At 40.4% G+C, this 25,046-nt stretch overlaps 7 protein-coding genes and 2 long non-coding RNA genes across 10 annotated transcripts; 4 read left to right on the forward strand and 5 right to left on the reverse strand.

Annotated features, from left to right (window-relative positions):
* The first annotated feature begins 361 nt into the window (after positions 1 to 361).
* Positions 362 to 1,903, forward strand: LOC123469974. The gene has a single exon (XM_045169369.1). The coding sequence runs from the start codon at positions 849 to 851 to the stop codon at positions 1,722 to 1,724; it is 876 nt and encodes a 291-aa protein (XP_045025304.1). The 5' UTR covers positions 362 to 848; the 3' UTR covers positions 1,725 to 1,903.
* Positions 1,904 to 2,548: 645 nt separating this feature from the next.
* Positions 2,549 to 5,058, reverse strand: LOC116917378 (troponin C). Its single transcript, XM_032922827.2, has 7 exons — positions 4,789 to 5,058; positions 3,823 to 3,847; positions 3,604 to 3,747; positions 3,390 to 3,509; positions 3,202 to 3,333; positions 3,062 to 3,124; positions 2,549 to 2,998 (listed from the first exon to the last, which is right to left on the reverse strand). The coding sequence occupies exons 1-6, from the start codon at positions 4,789 to 4,791 to the stop codon at positions 3,099 to 3,101; spliced, it is 450 nt and encodes a 149-aa protein (XP_032778718.1). The 5' UTR covers positions 4,792 to 5,058; the 3' UTR covers positions 2,549 to 2,998; positions 3,062 to 3,098.
* A 1,373-nt stretch (positions 5,059 to 6,431) lies between these two features.
* LOC116917376 lies at positions 6,432 to 8,469 on the reverse strand. 2 transcript variants are annotated; one of them, XM_032922825.2, is made up of 4 exons: positions 8,344 to 8,469; positions 7,211 to 8,250; positions 6,872 to 7,085; positions 6,432 to 6,766 (listed from the first exon to the last, which is right to left on the reverse strand). In XM_032922825.2, exons 2-4 carry the CDS (start codon positions 8,223 to 8,225, stop codon positions 6,574 to 6,576), a joined length of 1,422 nt encoding a protein of 473 aa, XP_032778716.2. In that variant the 5' UTR covers positions 8,226 to 8,250; positions 8,344 to 8,469; the 3' UTR covers positions 6,432 to 6,573. The 2 variants fall into 2 exon arrangements, with proteins under 2 accessions (XP_032778716.2, XP_045025302.1); XM_045169367.1 differs by having other exon boundaries at positions 7,211 to 8,264; positions 8,344 to 8,419.
* A 78-nt stretch (positions 8,470 to 8,547) lies between these two features.
* Positions 8,548 to 13,193, forward strand: LOC116917375 (F-box only protein 21). Its single transcript, XM_045170304.1, has 11 exons — positions 8,548 to 9,015; positions 9,108 to 9,215; positions 9,281 to 9,610; positions 9,685 to 10,623; positions 10,699 to 10,725; positions 11,408 to 11,765; positions 11,825 to 11,982; positions 12,080 to 12,392; positions 12,456 to 12,533; positions 12,601 to 12,781; positions 12,910 to 13,193. The coding sequence occupies exons 4-11, from the start codon at positions 10,322 to 10,324 to the stop codon at positions 13,065 to 13,067; spliced, it is 1,575 nt and encodes a 524-aa protein (XP_045026239.1). The 5' UTR covers positions 8,548 to 9,015; positions 9,108 to 9,215; positions 9,281 to 9,610; positions 9,685 to 10,321; the 3' UTR covers positions 13,068 to 13,193.
* A 506-nt stretch (positions 13,194 to 13,699) lies between these two features.
* Positions 13,700 to 15,475, reverse strand: LOC123469975. The gene is made up of 4 exons (XR_006643265.1): positions 15,258 to 15,475; positions 14,971 to 15,190; positions 14,550 to 14,919; positions 13,700 to 14,489 (listed from the first exon to the last, which is right to left on the reverse strand). It is a non-coding gene; the product is annotated as an uncharacterized LOC123469975 (long non-coding RNA).
* Positions 15,476 to 15,529: 54 nt separating this feature from the next.
* Positions 15,530 to 17,618, forward strand: LOC116918353. Its single transcript, XM_045169368.1, has 5 exons — positions 15,530 to 15,712; positions 16,003 to 16,236; positions 16,303 to 17,084; positions 17,170 to 17,332; positions 17,413 to 17,618. Exons 1-3 carry the CDS (start codon positions 15,707 to 15,709, stop codon positions 16,957 to 16,959), a joined length of 897 nt encoding a protein of 298 aa, XP_045025303.1. The 5' UTR covers positions 15,530 to 15,706; the 3' UTR covers positions 16,960 to 17,084; positions 17,170 to 17,332; positions 17,413 to 17,618.
* Positions 17,619 to 17,623: 5 nt separating this feature from the next.
* LOC116917374 (probable protein disulfide-isomerase A4) lies at positions 17,624 to 20,507 on the reverse strand. The gene is made up of 7 exons (XM_032922822.2): positions 20,274 to 20,507; positions 19,840 to 19,975; positions 19,646 to 19,776; positions 19,507 to 19,578; positions 19,284 to 19,441; positions 18,861 to 19,209; positions 17,624 to 18,792 (listed from the first exon to the last, which is right to left on the reverse strand). Exons 1-7 carry the CDS (start codon positions 20,371 to 20,373, stop codon positions 17,792 to 17,794), a joined length of 1,947 nt encoding a protein of 648 aa, XP_032778713.2. The 5' UTR covers positions 20,374 to 20,507; the 3' UTR covers positions 17,624 to 17,791.
* Positions 20,508 to 20,809: 302 nt separating this feature from the next.
* LOC123469976 lies at positions 20,810 to 21,447 on the reverse strand. Its single transcript, XR_006643266.1, has 2 exons — positions 21,321 to 21,447; positions 20,810 to 21,215 (listed from the first exon to the last, which is right to left on the reverse strand). It is a non-coding gene; the product is annotated as an uncharacterized LOC123469976 (long non-coding RNA).
* Positions 21,448 to 21,510: 63 nt separating this feature from the next.
* LOC116917373 (tyrosine-protein phosphatase non-receptor type 4) lies at positions 21,511 to 25,010 on the forward strand. The gene is made up of 10 exons (XM_032922821.2): positions 21,511 to 21,639; positions 21,718 to 21,865; positions 21,934 to 22,113; positions 22,178 to 22,298; positions 22,361 to 22,448; positions 22,523 to 22,681; positions 22,749 to 23,775; positions 23,849 to 24,086; positions 24,149 to 24,560; positions 24,619 to 25,010. Exons 1-10 carry the CDS (start codon positions 21,538 to 21,540, stop codon positions 24,667 to 24,669), a joined length of 2,526 nt encoding a protein of 841 aa, XP_032778712.2. The 5' UTR covers positions 21,511 to 21,537; the 3' UTR covers positions 24,670 to 25,010.
* The last annotated feature ends 36 nt before the right edge of the window (positions 25,011 to 25,046 follow it).

Consider the following 25,046-nt stretch of genomic DNA (forward strand, 5'->3'; position numbering starts at 1 on the left):
TGGCCTATATGATGTAAACCGGTACGATCTCGTTTGCCTCGTTTTTTCCACCAAAATCAAACTGCCAAAACAAGTACGTCATACCAGATTGAGCAACGTTCGGTATAAACTGCGTATAGAAGCCCTAAAATGCCCAAAAAGAGACGGATGGACAACGAGAAAACGAAAAACGGGTCTATAGTGTAATGCAACCTGCTGCTCTGCCGTCTTGGATATATACGTATAGAAATAGGGAACCGGTTGCAGTCAGTTTCCGTGAGTTGTGTGCTGATACAGCGATGGCTAAAGTAAAAAGAAGGCCAATCATTGGACACGAGCAGCCCTCACCTTATTCAAAAGCAGGTAGATGTACAATGCGACGTGTTATTCATCTGCTACGTAGCCTAGTACATAGATGCACCCAACCTGCTGCAGTTTGTCTATGGCGTCACAAATCATTTTGTTTTTGTATTGCTTGCCCTGCTGCCTGGTCGTCTTGTTTGTAGCTGCACATCAACATACAGTATATATTGAAGAAAAGGGCAGCTTTCTCCAAGCAAGAGGCTGATCCTGCGCACAAACAGACGAGTTCGGGACACGGGCGGTTTTCACGTCACGCGCTCTCTCTCATCCAATGCAGCCGTGTATGCTTCGACTATACCCTTTTCAATAGTCAAGTAACGAGGTACGTCAAGTGCGGACGCAGCCCGTCTCTTTGTCTTTCACGGTGGTCTCCTTTTTGTCATTACTCCATTGGGCGATTTTGATTGCGATCGTCTCGTGTCTGTTTGCACTACATTTACATAATCACCGTGCGTGTCGGTCTAATTAAATTATAAAACAGACAACAAGACCAAAAGAATCGAAAAATGTCATCGGAAGAGTTAAGTTCTATTGTGCATCGATTATTTGCGGTGGGCTATTCGTTAACCGTCTGCCTCGCCATCATGGTCAGCGTGAGCTCAGGTGTGGTGACTGATTATTGGAAAGACACCATCGACGGATGCATTCTCTACGCAGACGTTTACCAGCCGGACGCACTGACCCAACACAACGGACAGCATCGTCCACAGCCGAAGATCCCCGTCAAAAATAGCTCTTGGGTCATGACCGGCTCCGACTTGTCCGTCTGCAATTACACCACATTTACGCCCGTTTTTTTCATATTCATCGGCCTGATGTGCATCAGCTATCACCTGAGGCATCTCTTTTGCAAGCATTGCTGGAGGGCAGAAGAATCGGACGTCAAATCAGATTTCTGGGAGATGATGGTCCGTCTGTTGGTCGTCTTGTCCGTGTTAATGACGCTGCTGGCCCTGGTCGTTGCTTGCATTCTCACGCACGGCCACGATTACACGTGCAGTGGGTTGCGCAGTTACGTCACCTCGCAAGGCTTGTCGCCCTGGCTGGGCATTTCATCGATGCAGATACACGAACTGTTTGAACGACTCGATTGCGGATTTTTCTACTCGGCGCTGGATCATGGATTGAAGATCGTCAGCGAGCACGAAGACGAGGATGAGGCAATCGGCCAGGCCCTTAGATCAGCGGCCATGACTAGCACCGGTTCTATAATCGACAGCAATTCTGCACTGGAAGTTGCCATGGCCACCGGTTGGTTTCAATTCTTCATTTGGCTCGCATTGACAGTGGCCAACTTTTGGTTAGCCATTCGACTCAAAGTTTCAATGCTACCCGAATCCGTCAACCTGCCCGCACTGCCCAACATCTTCAACAAGGAATAACTTTTTTCGAAAAACGACTTGACGTATGCTGCCATTTAAACAAACAAACATGGAACAGCTGATTATATATATATACCTATATTTAAATTTATGTATATTATCAGTTCATTGTGTTTTTCGTCATAATCGTCCCTTTAATGCAGCAAATGTCTGAATACTAAATGTGTTTCATTGATTTATCATGATCGTCTTTTGCTGTCTCGATTGTGTCCTTTTACTTGCGCGCTACATTTCCCACGTCATTTCAACGCCTTTTGAAAAAAGAAAGAAAGAAAGAAAACACACGTTTCACGTCACAAGACGCAGTTGTTCACTTCTGGTTTAACTGAATATTCAAAGGGAACAAACGAAAAAAAAAAAAATGGCCCCACTTTTCCCCAATATTTCCTTGTGCATGACACACTACGGGATAACCGAAACTATACACAAAACGTGTTTTACCTGGTTTTACCTGACAAACCCACCAAGAGCAGCTCCAGCAGTCGTGACTGCTAAGCTCTGCTGAGAGAGGATCCGGCGCATACAGGATATACGTTATCGAACTAGGCAGCAAACAATAATTCCATTTGCCGATGACGTGTCTCGTCACCCTGGACGGTGACAGTGTATCCGGCAACATGTAATCCAATTAAGATGCAACCGGCAGGTAGACAGCAAAAGTTGTAGCTGGATTTGTGAACGAAACCTCGTCTCGCTAGGCTATACTATTATCTAATTTAAGAAAGGAGTGAAGGTCACGGCGAAGGTACAAGTGAAGGACTTGATTTGACAAGACAGCACCAGTATATATATAGGCTATACGGAAATAAAAAACAAATGAAGACTTGCACAAGCGTGCTGCACATCAGCAGCGTGTATTTTATAATAGTTTTTTGTTTGTTTGTTTGAATCTACCCATGTTGGCACACTTGGCGTTATACACTCGATTGATAGCCTAGATCGACCCATATAACCAAACGACAAATCAATGATGCGGAACGTGAAATTACTTTTAACATGGCCAACTACACAGCAGCACATTCTCCGATGGTTGTACAATTGATAAGAATCCGAAATGATTTGAAATCCCCTCCCCCCCCCTATAAGGCTTGTTGTTGACAACGGTCTTTGTTATACAGATGCAGCAGTGTAGCAGCAGAGAATATGATAATGTTAGTTGGTTGGTTGGTGAAATGAATGACTTTAAGCATCTTGATTTGTTTGACCGCCTCCCCCGATTATACACATCAAACATTTCCACGCTCAGCAGCACCAGGTAGTAAACATAGCTTCAACTGTTCAATAAATAATTGGGCATTCATTTGTGTCATTTGACCAAGGCTATTTTTATAAAACACCTGCCGGTTTATTCTAGATGACGAGCGTGATGACACGCTAGCTGCACATCATGTTCACGAAACCTACGAATAAATATAATCCAACATACCTGATTGAAATCAAGAAACAATAGATGCCGGAGTGTCTATATAAATCCAACCTTCAACGTCAATTCTGCCCGTTCCTTCGATGTCAATTTCCTCAATCATTCCATCCAAGTCGTCACTCGTCAGTTTGTCGTCAATTTGAGCAAGAATGTCTTTTAGCGTTTGAGTTGTGATGTAGCCGTTTCCTGCAACGCACTGCATTGTATAGACAGGTGCACAAACAGCTGAAGATTGTGTTTACCTTCTTTGTCGTACAATCGGAACGCATCCCTCAGTTCCTTTTGCATGGCTTCGTCATCCTCTTCATCCAGAATGTCGGAAGCAATGGCAGCGAATCCGTCGAAATTGATCTTGCCCGAATCTGTTGTAGTGAGTACCGGTATGAGAGTGGAATTGTTACAATTGTTATGTTACAAGTGCCTGATGCCTGAATTTGTACAGGCAGAAATTCTTACTTTTCGGATCGTGTTCTATCAAGGACCTGGTCAGCTCTTCCTTGTCGAAATTCAAATTCATCATCTGCAGAATTGTGCTCACTTTACTGGATTCGATGTAGCCTTTCTTGTCCGAATCGAACGTCTGGAAAGCCTTCAGCATCACTACACGTCAACGAGATTCTATTTTAGTTTTTTTATTCATTGGATCTGGTTTCGAGAGTGACGAGATATACTCACTGTGTTTTCTCTCTTCTTCAGCGTCCTGAGAAGACGAAAGTGGGTCATTAAATGGAATATTTTAAAAAATGAAAGCCAAAAGTCAAATATGGTGCTCCTGCTTCTTCATTCCCTTACACAGCAGCAGGTAAATAGATTATTGGCACTACGGTGAGACTGTGGTGATACGAGGGTTGATGAAGGACATGCACCTATTCATAGAAATGACGACAGAAACAAACGCGGAGAATGCAAAAGATGCATATAACAATAGAACATTGACAAGCTAAACGAGTATTGTTCGACTTTGCCAAATGACACGCCAGCAGTAATTCAAAACTTATTTGGTGCCCCTCTGATCGCCTTCTTTTCGCCCCATGTCCGTCTACGTAGGTTGTGTAAATATAGGTTCTACTACACCACAATACTACACCACCCGTAACGTCCCGCAAACGTCGGAGAAAGGAATCTCGACCATGCTAGTAAATCGTTTCCAAGGTTCCAACAGCCAATGGTGGAGGAGGGATGGCCGACAAGTGAAACCAAAGGTTAAGAAATTTGACGAAGACAGAAGACGACAGACGACAGCAAATGAGTCTGTCGTCTGTTTATTTTTCCAGCTCTTGTGCGTTCGAATTCAGCTGTGACTGCAATACAACGGCCGCGTGACTTGGCAATCCAACACTCATTTAAGGCATATAGATCTATACGTCTATATCAACTATATGCAGCATGTGAAAGACGCATGACTAAGCAGCGCTGTGAGCATTTTGTTTCGTTTCTATTTTATAAACGGCCAGAGAATGATAACCATATGAGGAAGTCAAATGACTCCATTGAATATGGCTGCCAAAAGATTCTTTGTTGGCTTCTAAGTGAAAACTACTGCATTAAACTAGACAGCATATTCATATCAAATTGGAAAAAAAAAATCTATTTGCATGCAAGTTAAAATATTAAGGCATTTTGAAAAAAAAAAAGGTTTACCATTGTTGATGAGGGTAGTGTGCCTTTTCAAGTGCTGCTATTAAACGTGTCTTTAAACTCGACTGATTATAGACGAAGAATCTCGAAATCAAAGGACGTCTACGTAGATGAGACCAGGTTTTTAATCGATCTCGTCAAATGTGTAGTAAGGGTTAATTATATACGGTAAGGTTAGCACAATTCTAAAGTTGATAAAAAGCCACTGGCAGGATGACGACGACCAGGTGGACTGATAACAACTGAGCTACGAGCGGATGCTAACTGGCCGCCAGGACGAGAAAACGCCTGTCCCTTTGCCATAGTCATATACTTCTGCCAACGATGACAATGGGTTAGTATAGCCTACATCAGCAAAAGGGGCAAAACGCTCGCCTCCTTCTCCATTTCCATATTTTCTTTTACTCGTTTTTTTCTCGTCTCAGTCGTCATCGCATATAACTCGTGCTGCTCGTCTTTTGCGAGAACATTCTTCGTTTCGTATTGCCCACCTCAAGTTCGATAGAAACATAACAAAGCTCAAATCGTGATAGCTCTCCTCTTTCTAACTTGGCCATCATTCAGTGATTAGACGTAAATCATCAACCTAGAAGGTTGTTGTTTCAAATCCAGTTTCTATTCTATTTTGCATTCTATTTGCGGACAACATTTTAATTTATCTAGCTAAATAATATTTTTTTTTTACAACAATAGCTTCCCTGAGTGTTTCACCAGTTTCTCTGATCCTCGTGACCGCCCATCCCACCTATATAGTAATTCAAAAGTGACTTTCACGGCCAACTTACAAAATAAATAAGGCATATAAAACAAACATCCTGTAGAAAAGAAAAAAAAAACACGTAAAAAGGAATAAGAAAACACGAAACAAAAACAAACAGAAATCTAGTTGCCAAATTGGCCCCTCGCGACTCGCTGATGAGACGTCGGGCACTGCTGAGCCGGCAAACGACGGTGGCGTCGTGGCATCTCGCGATCAGAAAAAGAAAACGATTCAAAACGTCAACTCATCTTTTCTTGACTTAAAGCTCGAACACGCTGCAATAAGCGACAATCTGGTAGTTGGCCAAAATGAATAGTATTCAGCAGGTTGATTTCAAGGCCCATTGATGCTTCAAGAAAATAACAATGCCACATCTCTCTTACGATGGGCATAAAGGCCTGGCAATTGGCGATCTTTGATCATGATGCAACTAAGACTTGCATGTAGAATAATGTAGAATTATTATTATTATTAATGAATGAATGTAGGTTGTCACGTCTTGTTTGGAAAACGCGAGGGTCAGACACATAGCACGACGTTAAATTCTTCGAGTCCTATATGATATTTCACAAATGACGTGATGGAGCTGTTGCTATTTCTAAACCCCGAACATCACGCAGGAGGACACGATGGCGGCTGAAAAGAATTGCAAACCCCGTGGTTTTCTGTCTAATAGATAGTGTTCATCGGTGTTTTGTTCCTGTTTAGCGCGACTGAGTCATAGTTTCATGACGGTAGCCCTCAACGTGCTATGGCTAAAACAGCTCAAGGAATAGTTGCTACAAATGAAGCATCAGTTGTGCAAATGAAACGTGAGTTCTGGAAATTTGCAAGCGTGACTAAACGGAAATCTCGATTAAACAGTGGATTACATTACGATGATATATAGTGGTTCAGTTACACATATTTTTATTTCCTTTATGCCCGTGCAGATCCAACTGAGGCAACAAACGAAAATGGGTTAATTATGAAATCTTAAAATACGTGGTAGAATATTAAAGAGACGGGAAACTCAAAGACTCTTTTGTTTAAGCGGAGAATCTGAATGGTAGTGCGTTAGCGTAGTCGACTTTAGTTTTCATTCCAAGAGAGTTTTTCACATAGCATACAGATGCTCCGCGGTAGAAATTGTCGACTTCCTGATGAGGCAACGATTGACCAACCCATGCGATAAAATTATGCGCGTCGCATACATCGTCCACCGCATAATTTGCCAAAATACTGTTGCACCAATTCATCAAGATGAACAAAAAAGAATTGTTTTTTTTTAACCCAGCAAATTACATCGTGGGCGATATAAACTGGGAATAAGCTAAACAAACTCACCTTGGTTGATCCTGTGAAAACCTTTTCTTGATTCCGGCTTTCTCTGCAGCAATACCCGTGAGAAAAACATCCTCGAAAGGTATCATGGGTGTGGTCTGGAAAGCAGCCAGCAATGGAAGAATCAAATCTCCGTGTATGAGGTAGGCACTCCCTTGAATGTAATCAGGATATGTTGTCCACGGCCAGGCATCTAGTGAGATTCCATGTTGTCCATCTACGTTCAAAAGGATTTTTTTACTTCACATTTTTTATCCACAGACGCAGTAGGCTATACATCACCAATTCAGCACTGTCTATAATATGATGTGGCTCAGATTAAACAATAATCTACGTGTATACCTCTCATCGGACCCCAGTTGTTGTCATAACGATCTCGAGGAATTCTACCAAATATATTCCTCTCCTGTCGGTTCAGTTCGACAAAGTAAGCTAGATTATGAACGTTGACGTAAATGTCGTCATCAACTTTAAAAACAAAGTTGGCGGCTTTGCAGTTTCCGTTAATCCAGTTGAGCACGCCAGCCACTTTTAGGGTTAGGTTTCTATAACTATCTTGCATATCAATTTGAATAATGTCCTTGTGAGTGTTGGTCTCGTCTTCTATCAATTTTTGCGCCGCCATGTCGTTCGGAATTCCCAAGAAAAATCCGAAATGTATAAAATAGAACCCACGCTTATCCCGCACAGTTCTCAAGTGCTGTCTCCACGTATTGCGAATGGCATTGCGTTTCCTTGAATTTTCTGCAGCCGATATTATTGCTATAAAAATACTTGGTCGTTGGTCATTGCCTGTTGCAACTTCCATGCATTTCGGAATATTGGTCCGGTACCGACAATTGATTACGTCATTCATAACTGGACCAAATTCAGGTTTCAACGCTTGATGTTGTGTTACCGGTTGCATCCTAAAACGCGTAGCAATGTATTTCGTATATTTTGCCACGCCTGGATAAGGAGTACCCAGTTCGCTGGTAACCATGTAATTGAACAATAGTTTGTGTTCTTCTTCGAGTTTTCTAAGTGACTGGTCGGCGATCGCGTTTGCTTTGCTACTTTCTTGTTCGCAAGCGTTAATCAGTGCCTTTAATTTTAAAGTTGTTTCTTCGTTGTTCTTTTTCCCCCCGTTTACAAGTTTCTTTAACATGTCCCTCTCTCGTTCACAGGAATTAAGGACAGTAACCATGCTTGAAACTTTTGAGGTGAGTGTTTGATAATTGGTGTCTATTGTTTCAGCAACATTCGATTGAGGTGATTTAACCTCGAATTCCCTACTTCTCCGTTGACTTTGGGAAGATTTGCCTGTCTGCAGCGCTGCTATCAAGACAGTTAGTGCCATAAAAGTTTTAAGATTCATTCTTTTCTCTAAATGAAAGGATTGCCTAGAAATGCGAAATTAAATCACTTCTATTTTTATAATTTCTTTATCACGTTTAAGCAAATCTTATCTTGTAGTGATTTAAACGAGTTAATACCTGCGTTTTGGCAACACGTGAAATTCGTTAAAAATGCAATAAACTTGAACGTACCCTGGAATATTTGCAACTGATGCACGCTAAAAAAATCCTAAATTTTCTTGCAGCCATTCGTGAATTTACAACGCTGCCAAATACGAAACCCTTTAAGCAAAAACGTTGGACTTGGACATTCTCCAATCAATTTTAGACTGCCGTAGACGACGCCATGTTGGTTCATTTCTGGGAGATTAAGCAGATTTTCTTTCTTTTTTTCAATACCACAGTATCGTGTTACAGCCAAGTTCGAGACCGAAGCAAGAACTTTCCAATTTAATTGTGCATCGTGTGACCACTGACTAGCATCACCATGGTCTTATTTTTTTCCATAATCCAATTTTCATTTTTTGCTTTGTCCGAGGCTTTGTTTATATTCGATGTGTTTCCTTATTCCTGACACCTAACCGAAAAGTAAATAATTTGAGAACTCAAGTTATTGCTACACAATCAGTGGTAAGAATTGCGACTTCCTTTCTCTGTGGGGACTGTGGTGGCCACAATTTCAGCATGGTTTCAGTTTTCAGACTTAAATGCAGGAGCAGCAGACGAAAACTCTTAAAGTTGAAGTGCGAACTGCGAAAAATGCCTGGGAACAAGGCACGACCGATTGTGTATTTACACCCTTTGACCGCGGTAGAGTATTTATGTGTTATAAGTTACTTGCCACCTAAAGTTGTAACTTCCTAAAATGACTGTTAGTTTTTTGGAATGGTTTTGTTCTTCAGCACAGAACAAGAAGAATACCTGTTTATTAATAGGTTCACCAAGAATAGTTATTCTTGGTCGGTGCCTTCATCAGCATGAAGTTATATTCCACAAAAAGCCTCTGATTTGTATGAACTTAGTTCTGTTAATATCATATCCATGGTCACAACCTTTTAATATTGTACTTCTACAGATGCAGAAAATTCAATAAAAGGAAAATCCTGGAAGCAGTCAAACAGGCTGCTAATTACCAATATGGGTCCTGATGTCATAGACAGGACTGTATAATTATATTTTCATTCATTTAAAATAGAAACACACGACTTGTGTTGAATACTGAAAGCAAGGGGGCTGAATTTCGTAGTCGATTAACCTAAAATGATTGTGGGTAACTTAATAATTTTAATCGGGGTTATCGATACGATTTCGGTGAAGTGAACCCATCATTTATGCAGAAGCGGATACGTATTCGATTTCTTGGATAGCCCATGAAGTTTGGCTAGACACTCGTACCGTCCTTTTTGTAAGTTGATGCACGTAACCCATCGTAGTTCAGCAACCTTCCTATTCATTTGATCATTTTCGCGGTCCTAATAGATTCTGTTGGATTTCAAGTGGCAACATTTTTATTCCATACCCACAAGCCATTAAAAATGTAAGTAACGACGTTTACAGATTTGAAAGCGAGCTGGCACAGTACTACGGTGGGCGAGCAACCCATGTGAAGCTAAAAAAAAGGAAAAAGTCCGTAATGAAAGTTGTTTCAGCATAATTTTCCGACAAACTCTGATCCTTTTGAAATCATGCGCGTGGAATACAGATTGGTAGAACTGATGACATAAAACAAGGGCCTACTATTTTCTGTCGTTAAATCAGGTATTGGACACATTATTGCTAGTTGTCTTTGTGATCGATGCGTTGAAATGAACATGCAAAATGAGGTGATCAAGGTATGCGTAACTATTGTCTTTCGATAACTAGAATAATTTTAATCATGGCATATATGCCAAGTCAACATTAAGTACTGATTAATGAACTGCAAACTTCTATAGTTCTATTGTTCTATAGGATTTCGGTGTTGCAACTTGTCGGTCTGGCAACTTCCTGAGCACCAGACGATTACCAATTCAAAGTTCTGACAACCAAAACAGAAAGACAAGTTTAAAAACAAACAGGCTGGTAAACTTATACACGGCATCGTGTTGTGTGAATCTTGGAAAGTGACACTCAAACAATGGCCAATATTCTTTCTTTTTCCGATGAAGTTCTGTGCTGTATATTTGCGTCAATTACGAACTTGCGCGACTTGCATAACATAATGCTAACATGTCATCGATTCCTAACAATTATTAAAAACTATAACCATTTATGGGGGTTGGAAGTAAAAGTGAAGGATATGCTATTAAGTCTATCATCTAGGTGTTTCCCAGTAGGTGAGCCATCTATCACAGAAGTACAAATTTTCAATTGTGATAAATATCCAACACTCAGCGGAATTGAAAATGTGTTACAAAATCATATATTCGGTGATAGATTGTGAGTAACCAGAAAGTTCATCACACAACAAATCACAATGATGATGACAATAAATAATTTATTTTTGTTAACCAGGAAAGAAAATATGACCTCCAGATTCTATGCCCGTAAGCAGAGTCGGGCATCGCTCACTGAAACACGAGCGCGCTCTGAGCTTTCCGCTCAGTGCCTCAAAGTGAGCGGATTTTCGCTCTAGCTCGCAAAAAAAAAAAAAGAGCGCGCTCGCGCTCGTTTTCCGCTCTCGCTCTTCACACAAAAAAATCTCTGTCAAAAACTTGTATTTTCTCCTCTTACTCCTCTTAAAAGCGATCACAGTAGGTTATAGGTATTACAATTTCCTAATTCCTACACTTAAAAAAGTTAAAAGAGTTCAACTTGCTAGCTATTAGCTAGTTTTTGATGGGCAAAGTTGCCAGTTTCGAAAAGATATTCCATTTTGTTTCAAAAACACAAGTTTGTCAAATTTAGTGTCCGATAAATTTGAACGTTTTGGAAGAAAAATGAGTCCCGCAGTGCTGAAAAGACGATTTTGGGTGTCGTCTGTACAGTTGCGTACTTTTTCACAAAAAAAAATTTGTGTTCATAGATAGCGCACTAAGTTTGGACCAAATGTTTTTATTGCTGACTGATAGATGGCGCTCGCGTTCGAGCGAGTCGCTCAGCAGGTCTTCGCTCAAGCTCAAGCTCACGTTTTTTTAAATTGAGCGGCTCGCGCTCGTCGCTCAGTGAAAATCGCGAGCGCGCTCCTTTTTCGCTCAAGCTCAGAGCGCGCTCCGCCCGACTCTGCCCGTAAGGTTCTGAAATGTTTAAGGTACCAGAGGATAGAAAAGAAGCTGCAAGAGCTGATGGACTTACCTGAGTCCAAGACATCCATCTTGGAGGGTGCTGTTCTGATTTGTCAGTGGGCACAAGCAGAAGAAGCAAATCCGATTAGTTTATCCAATGTTAGGCAAAAACTAAGGGAAATCAGCAATCAGGTCAAAGAAATTCTTGTGGGCAAGTATAACATTGCAGATCCACCAAATGTCACTCCAAGTACAGCCAGAAAAGTCCTTCATTGCATAAATCAAGTTTTATATGATGAGATGGGATTCAAAGTAATGCAATCGAATTACACATTAGAGAATGTGTTCATTGACAAGGTGCTCTCAGATTTCATTTTGTATGTTCATAACTTTTAATGACAAAATATTTATTAAAGGTACTTGAATCAAGAACAAGTTTTCCTATAACACTTTGCATAATTTATCGGGAGGTGGCTCTAAGGATGGGAATTTATTGCGAGCCTGTTCTAGCTATTACCGCTCGGCCTGATTTTCATTCACATACTTTTCTTCTCAAGTGGCGTGAATACTCCAAGTAAATTTAATCAATTTATTACTTCTTTATTCAAAAAATAAAATTTTTTCTTCTCGTTTTCCCGCTGGTTTAAGTCAAGCAACTGCTGAAAAAGTAGTTTGATTGATGCCCCAAATGGTGGAGTGATGCGACATCATAACCCGGCTACGTACCCAGAGATTTCAGCTGAGAACTTTTTGCTGCGGATGGTGGAGTACATGCGTTACATCAGGCTGCAAAGTATTAGAGCTAGAAGGAGAGAAGAGGGTCACCCTAGAACGTTGTGTCGTCTTCGGAGACAGAACGAACTGAGCTTTTCTCGATTGGCATGTGCTGTCTCTTCCGAACAAGCCCAGAAGGCCGCTCTTTACGCCCAGCTGTGCTTGGATCTGGACATGCCGCTGGAAGACGCCATTCAAGTTCTTCAGCGGGTATAGTTGGCTAAGCAAATAAAGCACGTGGCGACAGAGTGACTCTTACTTTTATAATGGTAGGTTGAAAATCTTCGCTGCTCTCGTCTGATGGAAAATTGTGTCACCAAAGCGAAAGAGCAACAGGCTATCATGAAGAAGGTAGTCCCAATTCTATTTTTCATCGTGATAAATTACTTAAGAAGGATATTTCCCTTTTTGTCATCAGAAATATGCCCAATTTCGATTGCCTTTCGTTAAATATGCAGTGGGCCTCGTTATGGCATACAAAGGCAGTTTAAACAAATCCCCCGTATTCTGCGTTATCAACTCGTGGACAAATGACGGTAAAAATAAAACACGCTATAACGTACTCTTTGACGGCGGTGATTCTTCCCTTGTTCCTGAAGGTATTTACTATTTGACATTGAAATGAAACAATTACAGCGATTTATTTTATCTTTCCTTAATTTTTTCATGGCAAATGTCCTATCCTACGTATCATGTTTTTTTTTTAATTTTCTAAAACATTTTCAAGGAACATTAAGTCTACTGAACACCGGATCCAATATAATTGACCACCCGAATATCGGGATGTATTTTAAGCGATTTGACGGGCGACGCTACATTCCCAATATTGAATTGAGGACAATGTACCCAGAGGATGAGGCATTTGCGTTATCATTAATTCCATAACATCTCGAATCAGTATCCGCTCTCAAAAATCGTATTTATTTATTCATTCCTTCCTGCCTGTTTTTTTCAAATAGTCTACGAGTTGGGTGACTCCCTAAAAATGCCATTAAATACTGTTGACATCAACAAGTAAATTCCAACTTCCTCCTATTAATTAAAAGCATTTTTTGCTGTCTTTAGTACACAAAAATCTGACTAAAATGGTGACATTTTCATTTGTCATAGGTTTCACCTTAAATTCATCAACTTTGATGTGGGGTGACCATCAATCAAAACGAAAGCCTGTGGGGTCAACGGTTGAGAGTTGAGACAGAGGGGGGTTGAACCATGGTGTAAAAGGGAGGTGTACCAACTCTTCAGTTAAGAAGGGTATCTCAGCTGAAGCCTCTTCGTGGTACAAGGTTATCAATCGTCAGAGACGCCTGGTGGCCGATCTTGAACTAAATGAAAAACCCACTTGAAAAATATTCTAAGTCCAAAACAGTGGATCCATCCCTATCGGCATTCGCTACGGGCCCATGGCAATAAGATGGCATTTCAAAATTAATGTTATTATCTTTCTTGTTTGGAAAAAAAAATATTTCAAGTACTGTATGATCACACTCTATATTTAAAAAGAAATTAAAAGATAGTTTAAGTATTACTTTGTATTAAATTTCTTGTATGGGCATTTTTGGCCAGTTTGAAACTCGCCTGGACTGTTGTTTGTTCTTTGGACAATAAAACATCTTTCAAACGTTTAGATTCAAAATAATATCTCACTTTTACATACTCCATTATTAAAGTTCCCATATTACAATGGCGATGAGTATCACAAAAAGGGGGCAGTACATTGGTTAATTTAACTTTTGCTATACACTCTTGGAATGTATCAGTGATATAAATATGATTAAGTGACTTAAAGTGGTTTGAGACAACTTTTTCAATTGCGCACAAAGTTTGGTACATTGACAGGGTGACAAACACCAGTCCACCTTTGGTTCGAGCTCTCGTGTATGCATCTGCGTCAAAATCACTTGGTAGATCTGCTTCTTTGGTAATTACAGTCTGTCTGCATGCCTCACACTCGAAAATGTTTTCTCTCGTTTTCACCATGTAACCTGCTACATCGTATATGAGAAAGTTACCGATTCTATCTTCTTTGGACAAGGGCAACTCGTTTACGTAACGCTTTCCCAGCTCTTCCATTAAATCATCTTTCATTGCTACCCTTAAATCAGCAGCAGCCTTAGCATTGTCGCGGAATTTTTTAATGAGACACTCCTTAAAATCGACGAGCACCCTAATATGGTCATCATTTTCTACATTTGCGTTCCGCAATAGTATCTTCGCGGGTGTGTACAATGACATCATCCTGATAATATGTAGAAAACTTGTAGCCGTTGGATGTGTATCGACTGAACGTATGCGCCCAAAAGTCATCTATAGGCAAAAAGGATAGTTCATTAAACGATTATTTGCATTTTTTTTACAAATATATACCTCTAAGGCGTCTTGGTTCCATTTTGCTGTCAGTACGAAATCGTATTTCTCTAAAGGGTTTTTGGATTCAATAACTCTTCTGTCAAGTCAATGGTGCTACGGATAGACAAGCGTCAGCCATCTAGAGTCGTATCTGACGCAAATGCGGCCATTATTGGACGTTTTCCAGGATTGCGATGGCACTCCTCAGTTAACTCTATTATTTTTAGCATGTCTTCGAGTACAGATTTTTTCCCCTTTGTTACCTTTCCCTCCATTTCGACTAAATTATTCCAGTTGTTCCCATTAATTGACTCACCCTTGTGTCGTCCATTCATAATGTCAAATGTGTCATTAATAAGCTTTGTAAGCTTTTCTGTAGCTTCCGATCCTAATAAAATAATGAGTTAGATTTAGAAATCTGGAAGATTTAATAAGGTACCATTGAATAAATGCGCTGTTTTTTTGTCTTCTCTTAAAAATTTTAAAGCCATGGCCATATGTTTGGAGTACAGCTGTGTGGCCAAGCTTACCGTCATTCTCTGCCAGGTTGATGGCCAAATGTGAGCAAGTTTTAACTTGGTAACCAATTTCAAACCAAGCAACCTTTGATGCTCAAATACTCTCTGATAGAACATGTGGTAGACAGTGTGCCCGGCAATCTGAGAAACATAAAAAGGAAAGTATTAGTCTCCATTTGCTTAAGTATACTTTAAGCACATTTACAACCTGAGCAATTTTTTGAAGCACAATTTATTCACCATTTTTGGAAAGACGCTATCAAGGCGTCAACCAAACGACGCCATTAATGTGTTCAAACTTTCAGTACGACTAATGGAAAACCGTTGACGACTGATCCGAAGGTAACATTTTCTCACAAGCTCAAGAGATGGCGTTTACTATAGAGAACCAAACAATGCCTACTGGTACCACAAAGAGGCTTCACAAGAGATACCCTTCTTAACTGAAGAGTTGGTACACCTCCCTTTTACACCATGGTTGAACGCGGAACGGCGGAACGCTGTCGCAACTCAGTCAACTTATTAAATTTGGCAACCTTCAGGATAGCCATTGTGATTTGTTAATTTTCTTGCTCTTCCGTTCATGGGTTCTCGCCGTTCAGGCGGTTACATATTCTCAGTTTAAATTTCCCTGGATGGGATGAAATCTACTATTTCATGACGGTACGTATCCCAAATATTCAAATTAGTTCTTGTTAAAACTTAGACTTTGCATATCAAACGATTTAAGTATTAATGACTAATTCCTGTATGGCCTGTTATAGTCTAACTATAATTAGTCTTAACTTGCTGATGGCACAAGTGGCACCAGCATGGTCAAGATATTCTATTCTTACATATGTAAAATGATTTAGCCTATTAATTTGGTAAACCATTTTATTGAAACTTCCTTATTTTTTGTCAGAAGAGAGCTCTCATGAAGTTTATTTACATTTTTCTGATTTTATGAATAGTACCCATCTATTCCAAGATGCAACTGGTTGTCAACTGTCCAGATATTCTTTTTAGCATGCATTTCCCTTTGTTCAATATTTTCCGAACTGTGGTCCATAGGATTTTACATCTCCTCCCTATCTGGAGTCTTCAGCTTATTAGAATCTCCTTCTGTGTTAGTTCGACCTCTACCTAAGGATGTGAAACCCGAGAGGAGTCTTGTCTGTTATAAGAACAATTTAACCCAGTATAAGGTATTGTAGTTGTTCACTTCTTAGTTGGTTGTTCATTTGCTAACTTTTATCTCATAAATTTTGCAGATGATGCTTAAGTCAGAAAAAATGGAAGGAAATATCCTAGTTGTTCATAACTTAAATAACAATCAAAAATCAAAAATCATAAAAGCTGCTGAGAGCAAGTTCCTGGAATTAGAAGCCTCACTCACAGAATTAAATGAAGAACTCAAACTTGAAAAACAAAAATCTACCAAAGAACAAATTACATTTATTAGGACCTTGTCAGATCTACATAATTTCAATAGTAATAAACAAAGGGACCTGGAAGCCATCATCGCAGATCTGCGACGAGATTTACACGCTGAGAAACTGCGGAGGTCAAAGCAGACAAACTTGATTCAAGCTCTGACTTTGGCGAGTAGTCATGCCATTAGTCGTGCAAATACTCTACAGCGTAAACTGGCGAATATTGAGGCTAAAGTAAATAAGAGCAAGGCGCCATGCCTAAAAGATCAGCAGCAGCCTTATTCAAAAAGTTTGGAAGATAAGGAACTCCAGAGAATCCAGAGAATTTGTTTGACAAATGCTGAACTACAAGAAGCATGTGGTCGTATGAAAACAGACCTGTTGCCAACCAAATTACAGCTTTATAATGCGCTGCAAGACAGTCAATTGCAGCACAAAATAGAAACCCCTGTTATTGGATTGTCGAAACCCGAAGGGGAACAGAACGATGGATAACTTAGCCAGTCCTTGTTGTATTTTTCAATATGACAACTAGATCCGTCCATTTTATCAAGTGGGCAAAAATTACAGTTAAATTTCATGGACCAAATTGCTAACCGGTTTCAGCCGTAACATGGAATGTAAGCCGAACAACATTATGTCAATCTCACTTTATCGATAATGGCCTTCTAGTCTTTTTCTATTTGTTTTATTTTTTCGCATCAGCGAATTAAGCAACGGATCTTTGGTCATCTGGAATCCATTTGAAAGAAGGAGATATAAAGAAGGGAAAAAAGCATCCAGTAGCAGCTTGGTATCATTTTCAGCTGATGGAAGAGTCGTTGCTTCAACGGATTTGACGAATCTCCTGATGGTCTGATCGACTGAGGTAAATCAATTGCTTGATAACTATGTTGCAGCAAGATACCTCTAAATTCTTATTTGATGGGCCTCGGATTTCGATATCAGATTTGCCCCTTTCAACAAATGTCACTTGGGTCAGGGCGTGATGACTCGAAAAAATATTGGCTAGTTGTGAATTCCACCTCATGGAACACCTTATGGAAGCATGAGGTGAATGCTGCTGTCTAGCTCTTTGTAGTCATCATTATGCGAGTCCGTAAGTAATATTCAAACTAGCCGCTGCAGACACTGTAACAAATCAGTTTTCTTCATTTGCTTTCTTGTTTTGTTATTATTTTTATTCGTAACAATTTTCGATTGGTCTTCGTTAGAGTCTTCGCAGTAGTTTTTTCACACATTCGTTTACATATTAAGATTAATAACAACAAACATACAAGGAAAGAGAATTAACAGCAATAACCAATTAGATGAACTGAAGATGATTTCATAGTTCATCAGCTTCGCGTTTTTCCGGTAACTCTGTCGAGGGTAAACCCATTCGTTCTTCGTCAGTTAGAATGACGCTGGACTGCTGATCGACGAATGTTTTTAATGATTTATAAGTGAAATCCCCTCCTGTATATGGAACCGGCTCTTGTTTATGAGCGACTGGTAAGAAGAAGATTGTAGGATAGCCTTTTATCTGGCCGAATATTGGATGGACATCATTGGCCGTCGCGTCCATTTTTGCCACAATTAAATTTGGATTGGCTTTCTTCATCTTTTTGGCAAGTTTCTTGTACTCAGGTTCCAGGGCTTTGCAGTGGCCGCACCAAGGAGCATAGAATTCAATGAGAACGTCTTTCTTGGGCTGAAGAACCTCTTCGGCGAACGAATTGGCAACCACCGTCAGGACGGGACCTTCTTGGACTTTAGGCACTGGCTGGGATTTGTAATACGGTTTGCCTTTGCCACTTGACAAGAGGTCAATAAACTCTTTTACTTCTTGTGGATCAAATTCGTCCATAGGTTCCATCCTGAATTTTTGGCCGTCGAATGCCGCCACTTTAATGTCTTCGCTAACGTCAGCTAAATCAAGACTGCGCAACTCCTCTAGATACTCATCTTCGTTGCTGATGGCAAATTTTGCATTGCTATTTTGAAAGACCTTCGCCACTTCTAAGACTTTTTTTCGAACGAACTGTGTGTCCTTGACGTACTGGTGGTCGAAATTGACATCGTAATAGACGACAATCAACGGCTTGGTGGAATATTTGAAAGCCTCATTGCGTTTTGTACGTTGGCCCACCAATGGAACGCTTTTCTCCTTGACGAAATTCACAATGTCTTTGGCATTACCACTGGCTTTTAGTTGAAGAAATTCGTGTGACGATTTCTCGTATTCAGAATGGTAGATTTCTGGCTGATAGACGATGATCGAGTCGGGAATAACTTTGTAGTGAGATGCGACATCTTTCTCGAAGGTATGTAGACATGTTAAAATACCTGTGAGTCAATATTTAATTTTGTTAGAATTTCGTGCGAACATGGCTAACAATAATAATAATAGTAACCTCTCAATTCTTCAGAAGCTGCCATGTACTCCTCATAAAGAGCCGATCTAGAAGAAAAGAATCCTACGACAGTCGCTTCGGTGCGATCCATCCCACTTTTAAGTTCACCCAACGAATTAACGAGCTTGGAGGCCGGACGTGCAAGTTCCTTCATGTGATCAACAATACCTCGATGCTCTCTCGGCCCTTTGTACTCGAACACACGTCCTTTGCGGAAGACACGCATTTGTGGGTAGCCAGTGATTTGGAAACTATCGGCCAAAGCCTTCTCGCTTGTACCATCCACTTTAGCCAGCGGAATACCGTATTCCAACAAGGATCTAGCAGCCGCCTCGTATTCTGGTTGCATCTGAGAATTTAAGATGAATATGCGTTTTGACCATTTGAATTTCATATTCAATTAAGTGCGATTATGAGCCGTACTTGTTTGCAGTGGCTGCAGTAGGGAGCGTAGAACTGAACGAGAATCAGCTTTGAATCGGTAACGGTTTTTTCGAAATTTTCTGACGTGAGCTCAATAACTGGAGGCAATGGAGGTTTCCAGTTGGGATCCGTTTTCTCCCTCATGTAGTCAATAATCGCTGTAAAAAAATTTGTACTTTGATTAATCCCTGGTTATTTAGTCAATCAAAGTTTGTGGTTGTACCAAACGCATTGCGTTCTCCTTGGTACTGGTCGATTTTCTTGCCATCACGGAATAAGATTAAGCTTGGATAACCTAACAGAGACAAAGTAGTAAGTTGAGAGTGTGCTAGTTAAAACCAATAATTCTTGACATGGCATACCGCTGATCATAAATTCCACTGCCAGTTCACCCTCTTTCGTCGCATCAACTTTGGCTAATGGGATATTTTCTTTCTTGAGCGTCTCGGCAGCTTTCGAGTATTCTGGGGCCAAATCTTTGCAATGTCCACACCTGTTGACGCAACAAGCAGACGTGAAACTTCAATAGACAATTGGTCAGCCGTAATCTAAATACCACGGGGCATAGAATTCGACGAGGACCGTGGGCCGCGACATGATGAAATAGTGGAAATTTTCTCTCGTCAAGATTATCACTTCATCTTCTTCAATGAATTTGTAGTTTCCACCTCTTCCATCCACCACTTGTATATCTGTTTGTCAACGCCATAATGCCGTTAGTGCGTTATTAAGATCAATGTAGACAAATTTGTGATGTGTTTTGCATTTCAGGAATGTGCTTGGATGAGGAAAAACAGTTGAATACCCAGTGAAATGCTACACAGTCATGTCAATTGGACCTTGACTTCCTTTCCTGCTTTTTTTTTATCCTCGTCAGTGCGAACAGGGGAAAGCTGAAAGGGCACTGCACTTTCTCTAGTTCAACACGTTCATCTTTTTTATGACATTCCCAACCTTGAAAAACCAATTTTTCCAAATATTGAAACTTACCACCGTCGTTTGGTATGAATTCAGCTTGTTCAGCAGCGAAGGATTTACAAATCAGCATAGACAGCAGAATAAAGACTGGCCAATTTTTTCTAAATAACATTTTGATTTTCTAGTTTTTCTCCTCCTTCAGGTGAACGAAGAGAACAACAGACTATCGAACTTAAGGAAATTTAGGTTTTGCACTCAATGGACGCCGCCAAACGACGAGCCTACACTGCCAAGGACTTAGCAGACCAGACGAGTTTTCTTCGTCTTCCTCGGAAGGGAATGGTAGAGTAACAACAGGTAACAGCTCAAAGCCTCAGGCGGGACACGTTAGTATACATGTGGCCCAATCAGAATTCGACAACAAGATTTGTTCTTCCTCTTCTTTCAAAAAACGATGTTTAATTTTTCTGATTTTCGTGACTGAAAGTTAAATTCATTGTTGATACATTGATCAACTATATCAGAAGAAACAAACCTGTTGCACGGTATTCTTTTCACGTTACGGCGTTATGGCCGCGTAAATTAAATTAAGAACAAAAAAGCGAATATGCTTTTTAATGGCAATTTATTTAAATGTTCCAAAATTGAGTGTTTTCCATGATTAAGTGATAGAAAATTGAATGCAAGAAGGTTTAAGAGACGTTGTTTACCAATTGGCGTTGTCTTACGTTTTGTTCCCTGTTCAACAACCTGATATAAGAGAAACTACAGACTGAAAGGAACATCAAGGATTTTGTCCTTTTTGTCCACGCTTAATATTAGTACCACTGACTGCAATGGCAGATGGAGATAAACACGGGTGTACCTGGATCAGGTAGGCTTTGCATTATGTTTGTTGGTGATACAGCTTGATTCGGATTAGTAAAATAGGAATGGCATTCGCTGAAATATGCCATAAGTATCAAAGTCATTGAGGACGGAAGTTGACTGACGGGCGTTGCCGGGAAGATATGGCTGACAAAATATTTCAGTGCGCCAAATAAATGCCATTAATAGCTCACAAACCTCTAAATTGATGGAACTGAGGTTGTAAGCAAGTGATAGTTGAGCTAATATTACCTGGACGAACCAACTTTTGGTTTCGACGAGCAGTTGGTTGCATAAAAATCGGTAAATATCGATGTGGTAGAATCGATTCTTACTCAATTTCGGAGCAGACGACTGCCATGGATCGATATTGACGCTGGAGCTGGACAGCTGGAGTCATTGTTTACGTGCAATGGAATCCTGATGTCACGAAAGTTTGAGGTGCAGTAGGGTCGAAGTCAGCAACAAAATGAATCAGCATCGGAACCAAAAACGCACAAGGAAATCTCAAAAAAATCTGCATTGCGTCGTACATTTCCTTGATCAAACAGCTCTACTTTTTCGGTGCAATGCAAGTCTTTCCGCCCATTCCATAATTCTCGTTTAACACTTTAGGATTTGTGTTAACTTGTGTCTGTTTGACTTGTAGGGAAAGGACAATGGAAAGTCTTTAATGGATCAGGTGATCCAGCGTTTCAGCCTTCGTGAACCCCAATATTTTGGACTCTCCTTTCCTGGTGTTCATTTAGGCTATTGTTGGTTAGAATTTGAGAAATCTCTATCTCATCAATTTAAATGTAAGATTACTAGATATTTGCTTCACCCTGTTTGCACATGTTTAAAATGAATGTGTGTTCTATTATAGGCTCTGCTGGGCAAGTTCATCTCAACTTTGAAGTCAAATACTATGTTGAAAATCCCAGTCAGTTACTTGATGAGCAGACGCGATGGCTCTTTTTCCTGCAGACTTGGAAGAGAGTAGTTAATGGTTCCTTGCCTACCAGCCCTCAAACTTGCTGCCTTTTAACAAGTTACTATCTTCAAGGTATAAATGGGAAAGATGAAGAAAAATTCAGTGTTTAGCTTAATATTTGCTTTCTGATTTGCAGCTACCTATGGCCCAATCAGCTCAGAAGCTGATGATTTGTCTAACATTTCTAATCTAGGGAGTGTTCCTACTGTTGTAAAAGAAAACACCTCAGTTATCCTGGAGCTACGAGGACTGTTGAAGTACAATCTATTGAAATCTTAACACAGTTAATTGTTGATATTACTTTCTTATTCTGTTGCAGAGAACAGTCTATTGAAAAAGCCCAGACCAACTTTTTGGATCACGTAAGAAGAGTCGAACTATACGGGGTTGATCTGCATCCTGTCAAAGTAAAAGAAGTTGGAAAATAATTTAGCAAATTCATCGCAATATCTTATTTCTTGCATGGTTTGTTGTGCCTTAGGATGCTAAAGGAAAATCAATCCTGTTGGGTATATCGGGACGTAACTTGTCGATATATCGATCTAGCAATAATGTACGAATCAATTCGTTTGCATGGTGCAAAATTTTGCGGTTGTTCTACAAGAAGAAACGTTTCTTCATTCAGCTACAGCACGAAAAGGTAACTAACCTTAATGTATTTTTCTTGAATAGAAAATGAAGTAAGGAATTTGTCTTCCATTTTGCAGTTTGAAGAGTACGACACAGTTGTGGGTTTCTTGTTACCCACCAAACGGGCAGCTAAACGCCTATGGAAAAACTGCATCGAGCAGCACTCTTTTTTCCGTTTGGGTTGTCGACAAGTGGACCCAAAACAAATCACGAAAGGCGTCTGGCCGGTCTTTCGCAAACTGTTTACCGTACAGTCGTGCTACAATGTGAGAGAGCCTTCAACCAGGGTGGCGGTTGATCGTCGTTCTATTACTTACCGTCGATATGACCATCTTCATAAAGTCCAATCAACTACTGAGGGCACACCTCCACGTCCAGCTTGGTCCAGTAGTTTACCAGGAAGTTTAGATGACGATGATTGCAAAAGTGGCGTCAAAGAAGCAATTCCTTCCTTGGAAAATGACAGTTCATCAGCTTCGCCCATTTCTGCTGCAGCTTTCATTCCAAATGGCATGCAAAGTTTCGAATATGCCGATGAAGATTCGCAACCTGACATTCGTCTACCACTCTATCTATCTGATGCTTCCCCATCAGTCTCTTGTTCACGTCATTCGACTGATCAGTTTGATGTCCGATTGAAAGCAGATGCTTCTGGCGTTTTTGGTTTCAACTTGCGTTTTGAAAAAGAGCGAGCAAGTGCCCGTCTATCTCGCCTCTTGCCCAACAGCTCGGCAGACATGAGCTATCCACCCATGCATGTTGGTGATGAGTTGGTGGCCGTCGAAGGCCACCCTGTTGAATGCCTGACCCAAACAGAACTGATGGAGCTATTTAGAGCGGCAAGACAGTCTTCACTGACGTTATCCCTTCGACGTACTGGCTATTGCTGGACAGAACAAGAGGAAGATCCTCCCGTTCAATATGTTTTGGAGCCACCAGAAATGTCACCCAAAGAAAGCGTGGCAGCCATAGTTGATGGCCTTCGCACTGGGCGTATCCTGTCACATTTTGATCTGTTACCCCGCTCCAGGCCAGAACTGTCGTCCAGTATAGCTCGTCGTGACGAGAATATTCAGAAGAATCGATATGGTGACATTTTCCCATGTAAGTTTTAATTTTTTGCAAAAGAAATTCATTATTAGCAAATTTTTGCAAATATTTTTACTTTTTTCTACAGATGATTGTAACCGAGTTGTGCTCTCCTCTTGTGATAATCAAGACGAAAATTACATCAACGCCAGTTACATTAATATTCCGATGCCGGGTGGTAATAAAACCCTCCGTTACGTAGCCACGCAAGGACCTCTTCCGCATACTGTTGAAGATTTTTGGTCTCTTGTGTGGCAAGAGGAAGGCATCCGTACTATAGCCATGGTGACACAGGAATCGGAGCGTGGTCGCATTAAATGTCATCGGTAATTTTTTCTGGCTTGTTTTTACCATATTCCATCGCTTCTATATCGATTTATTTATTTAGTTATTGGCCAGAAATGGACGAAATTGTCCGAGCAGGTCAACTTGTGATTGTTTGCCAAGCCAAGTTAGACCATTTAGGCCCGTTCGTTCATCGAGAATTCCTCTTAACAGACGAACGAACCGGAGAAATGCGAGTCATCTCGCATGTGCAATATCTAGAGTGGCCGGATCACGGAGCTCCGGTTCTGGCCTGTCAATTTCTCGATTACGTCCGTCACGTCCAAACATACAGCGGTAATGATTGCGAAGAAGGAGCGGTCGTTTTGGTTCACTGTTCAGCCGGGATCGGTCGTACAGGAGCTTTTATCCTCTTGGATTCCGCCATGCGATTAATCCAAGCCGATTGCGCTGTCAATCCAATCCATTTGGTGAAAATGATGCGCGATCAGAGACCGATGATGCTGCAAACATCAGTAAGAGATCATTACGTTGAAACTTTGAATTATAAAAATTATCTATTTTGTTAACTAGATTCAGTTCCAGTATGTTTGTGAATGCATCATCGAGAGCTCCCAGGTTTAAAAGCACGTCTACCGAAAATAACGTAGTCGTAATATATCCCGGAACTTCTGGGTTTTAAATGCAAAGATATGCAGAGACACTAGTCAAACAGTGCGAAATCAACTTTCAGAGTTGATGAATTGCCTGAATCTCAGCACGCACGAGGCAACTCAGTCCAAAGATATTCTCATTTTTATTCATTTTAATTTCACTCACTATTCACCTCTACCAAAAAGAAATTAACTCGTTTGCTTCCTTCGCATTGCCATTGGATTATTGACACATCACATTTTATATCTGTGCGAGTTCATTCACCGTTTTGTGTTCTTGAACAAAATAAAACTTTTTCTTTATTCGTTTTATATATATATATATATTTTTTCTAAGTTTAAATTATG

Source organism: Daphnia magna, linkage group LG2, assembly GCF_020631705.1.
Source record: "Daphnia magna isolate NIES linkage group LG2, ASM2063170v1.1, whole genome shotgun sequence".
NCBI lineage: Eukaryota > Metazoa > Arthropoda > Branchiopoda > Diplostraca > Daphniidae > Daphnia > Daphnia magna.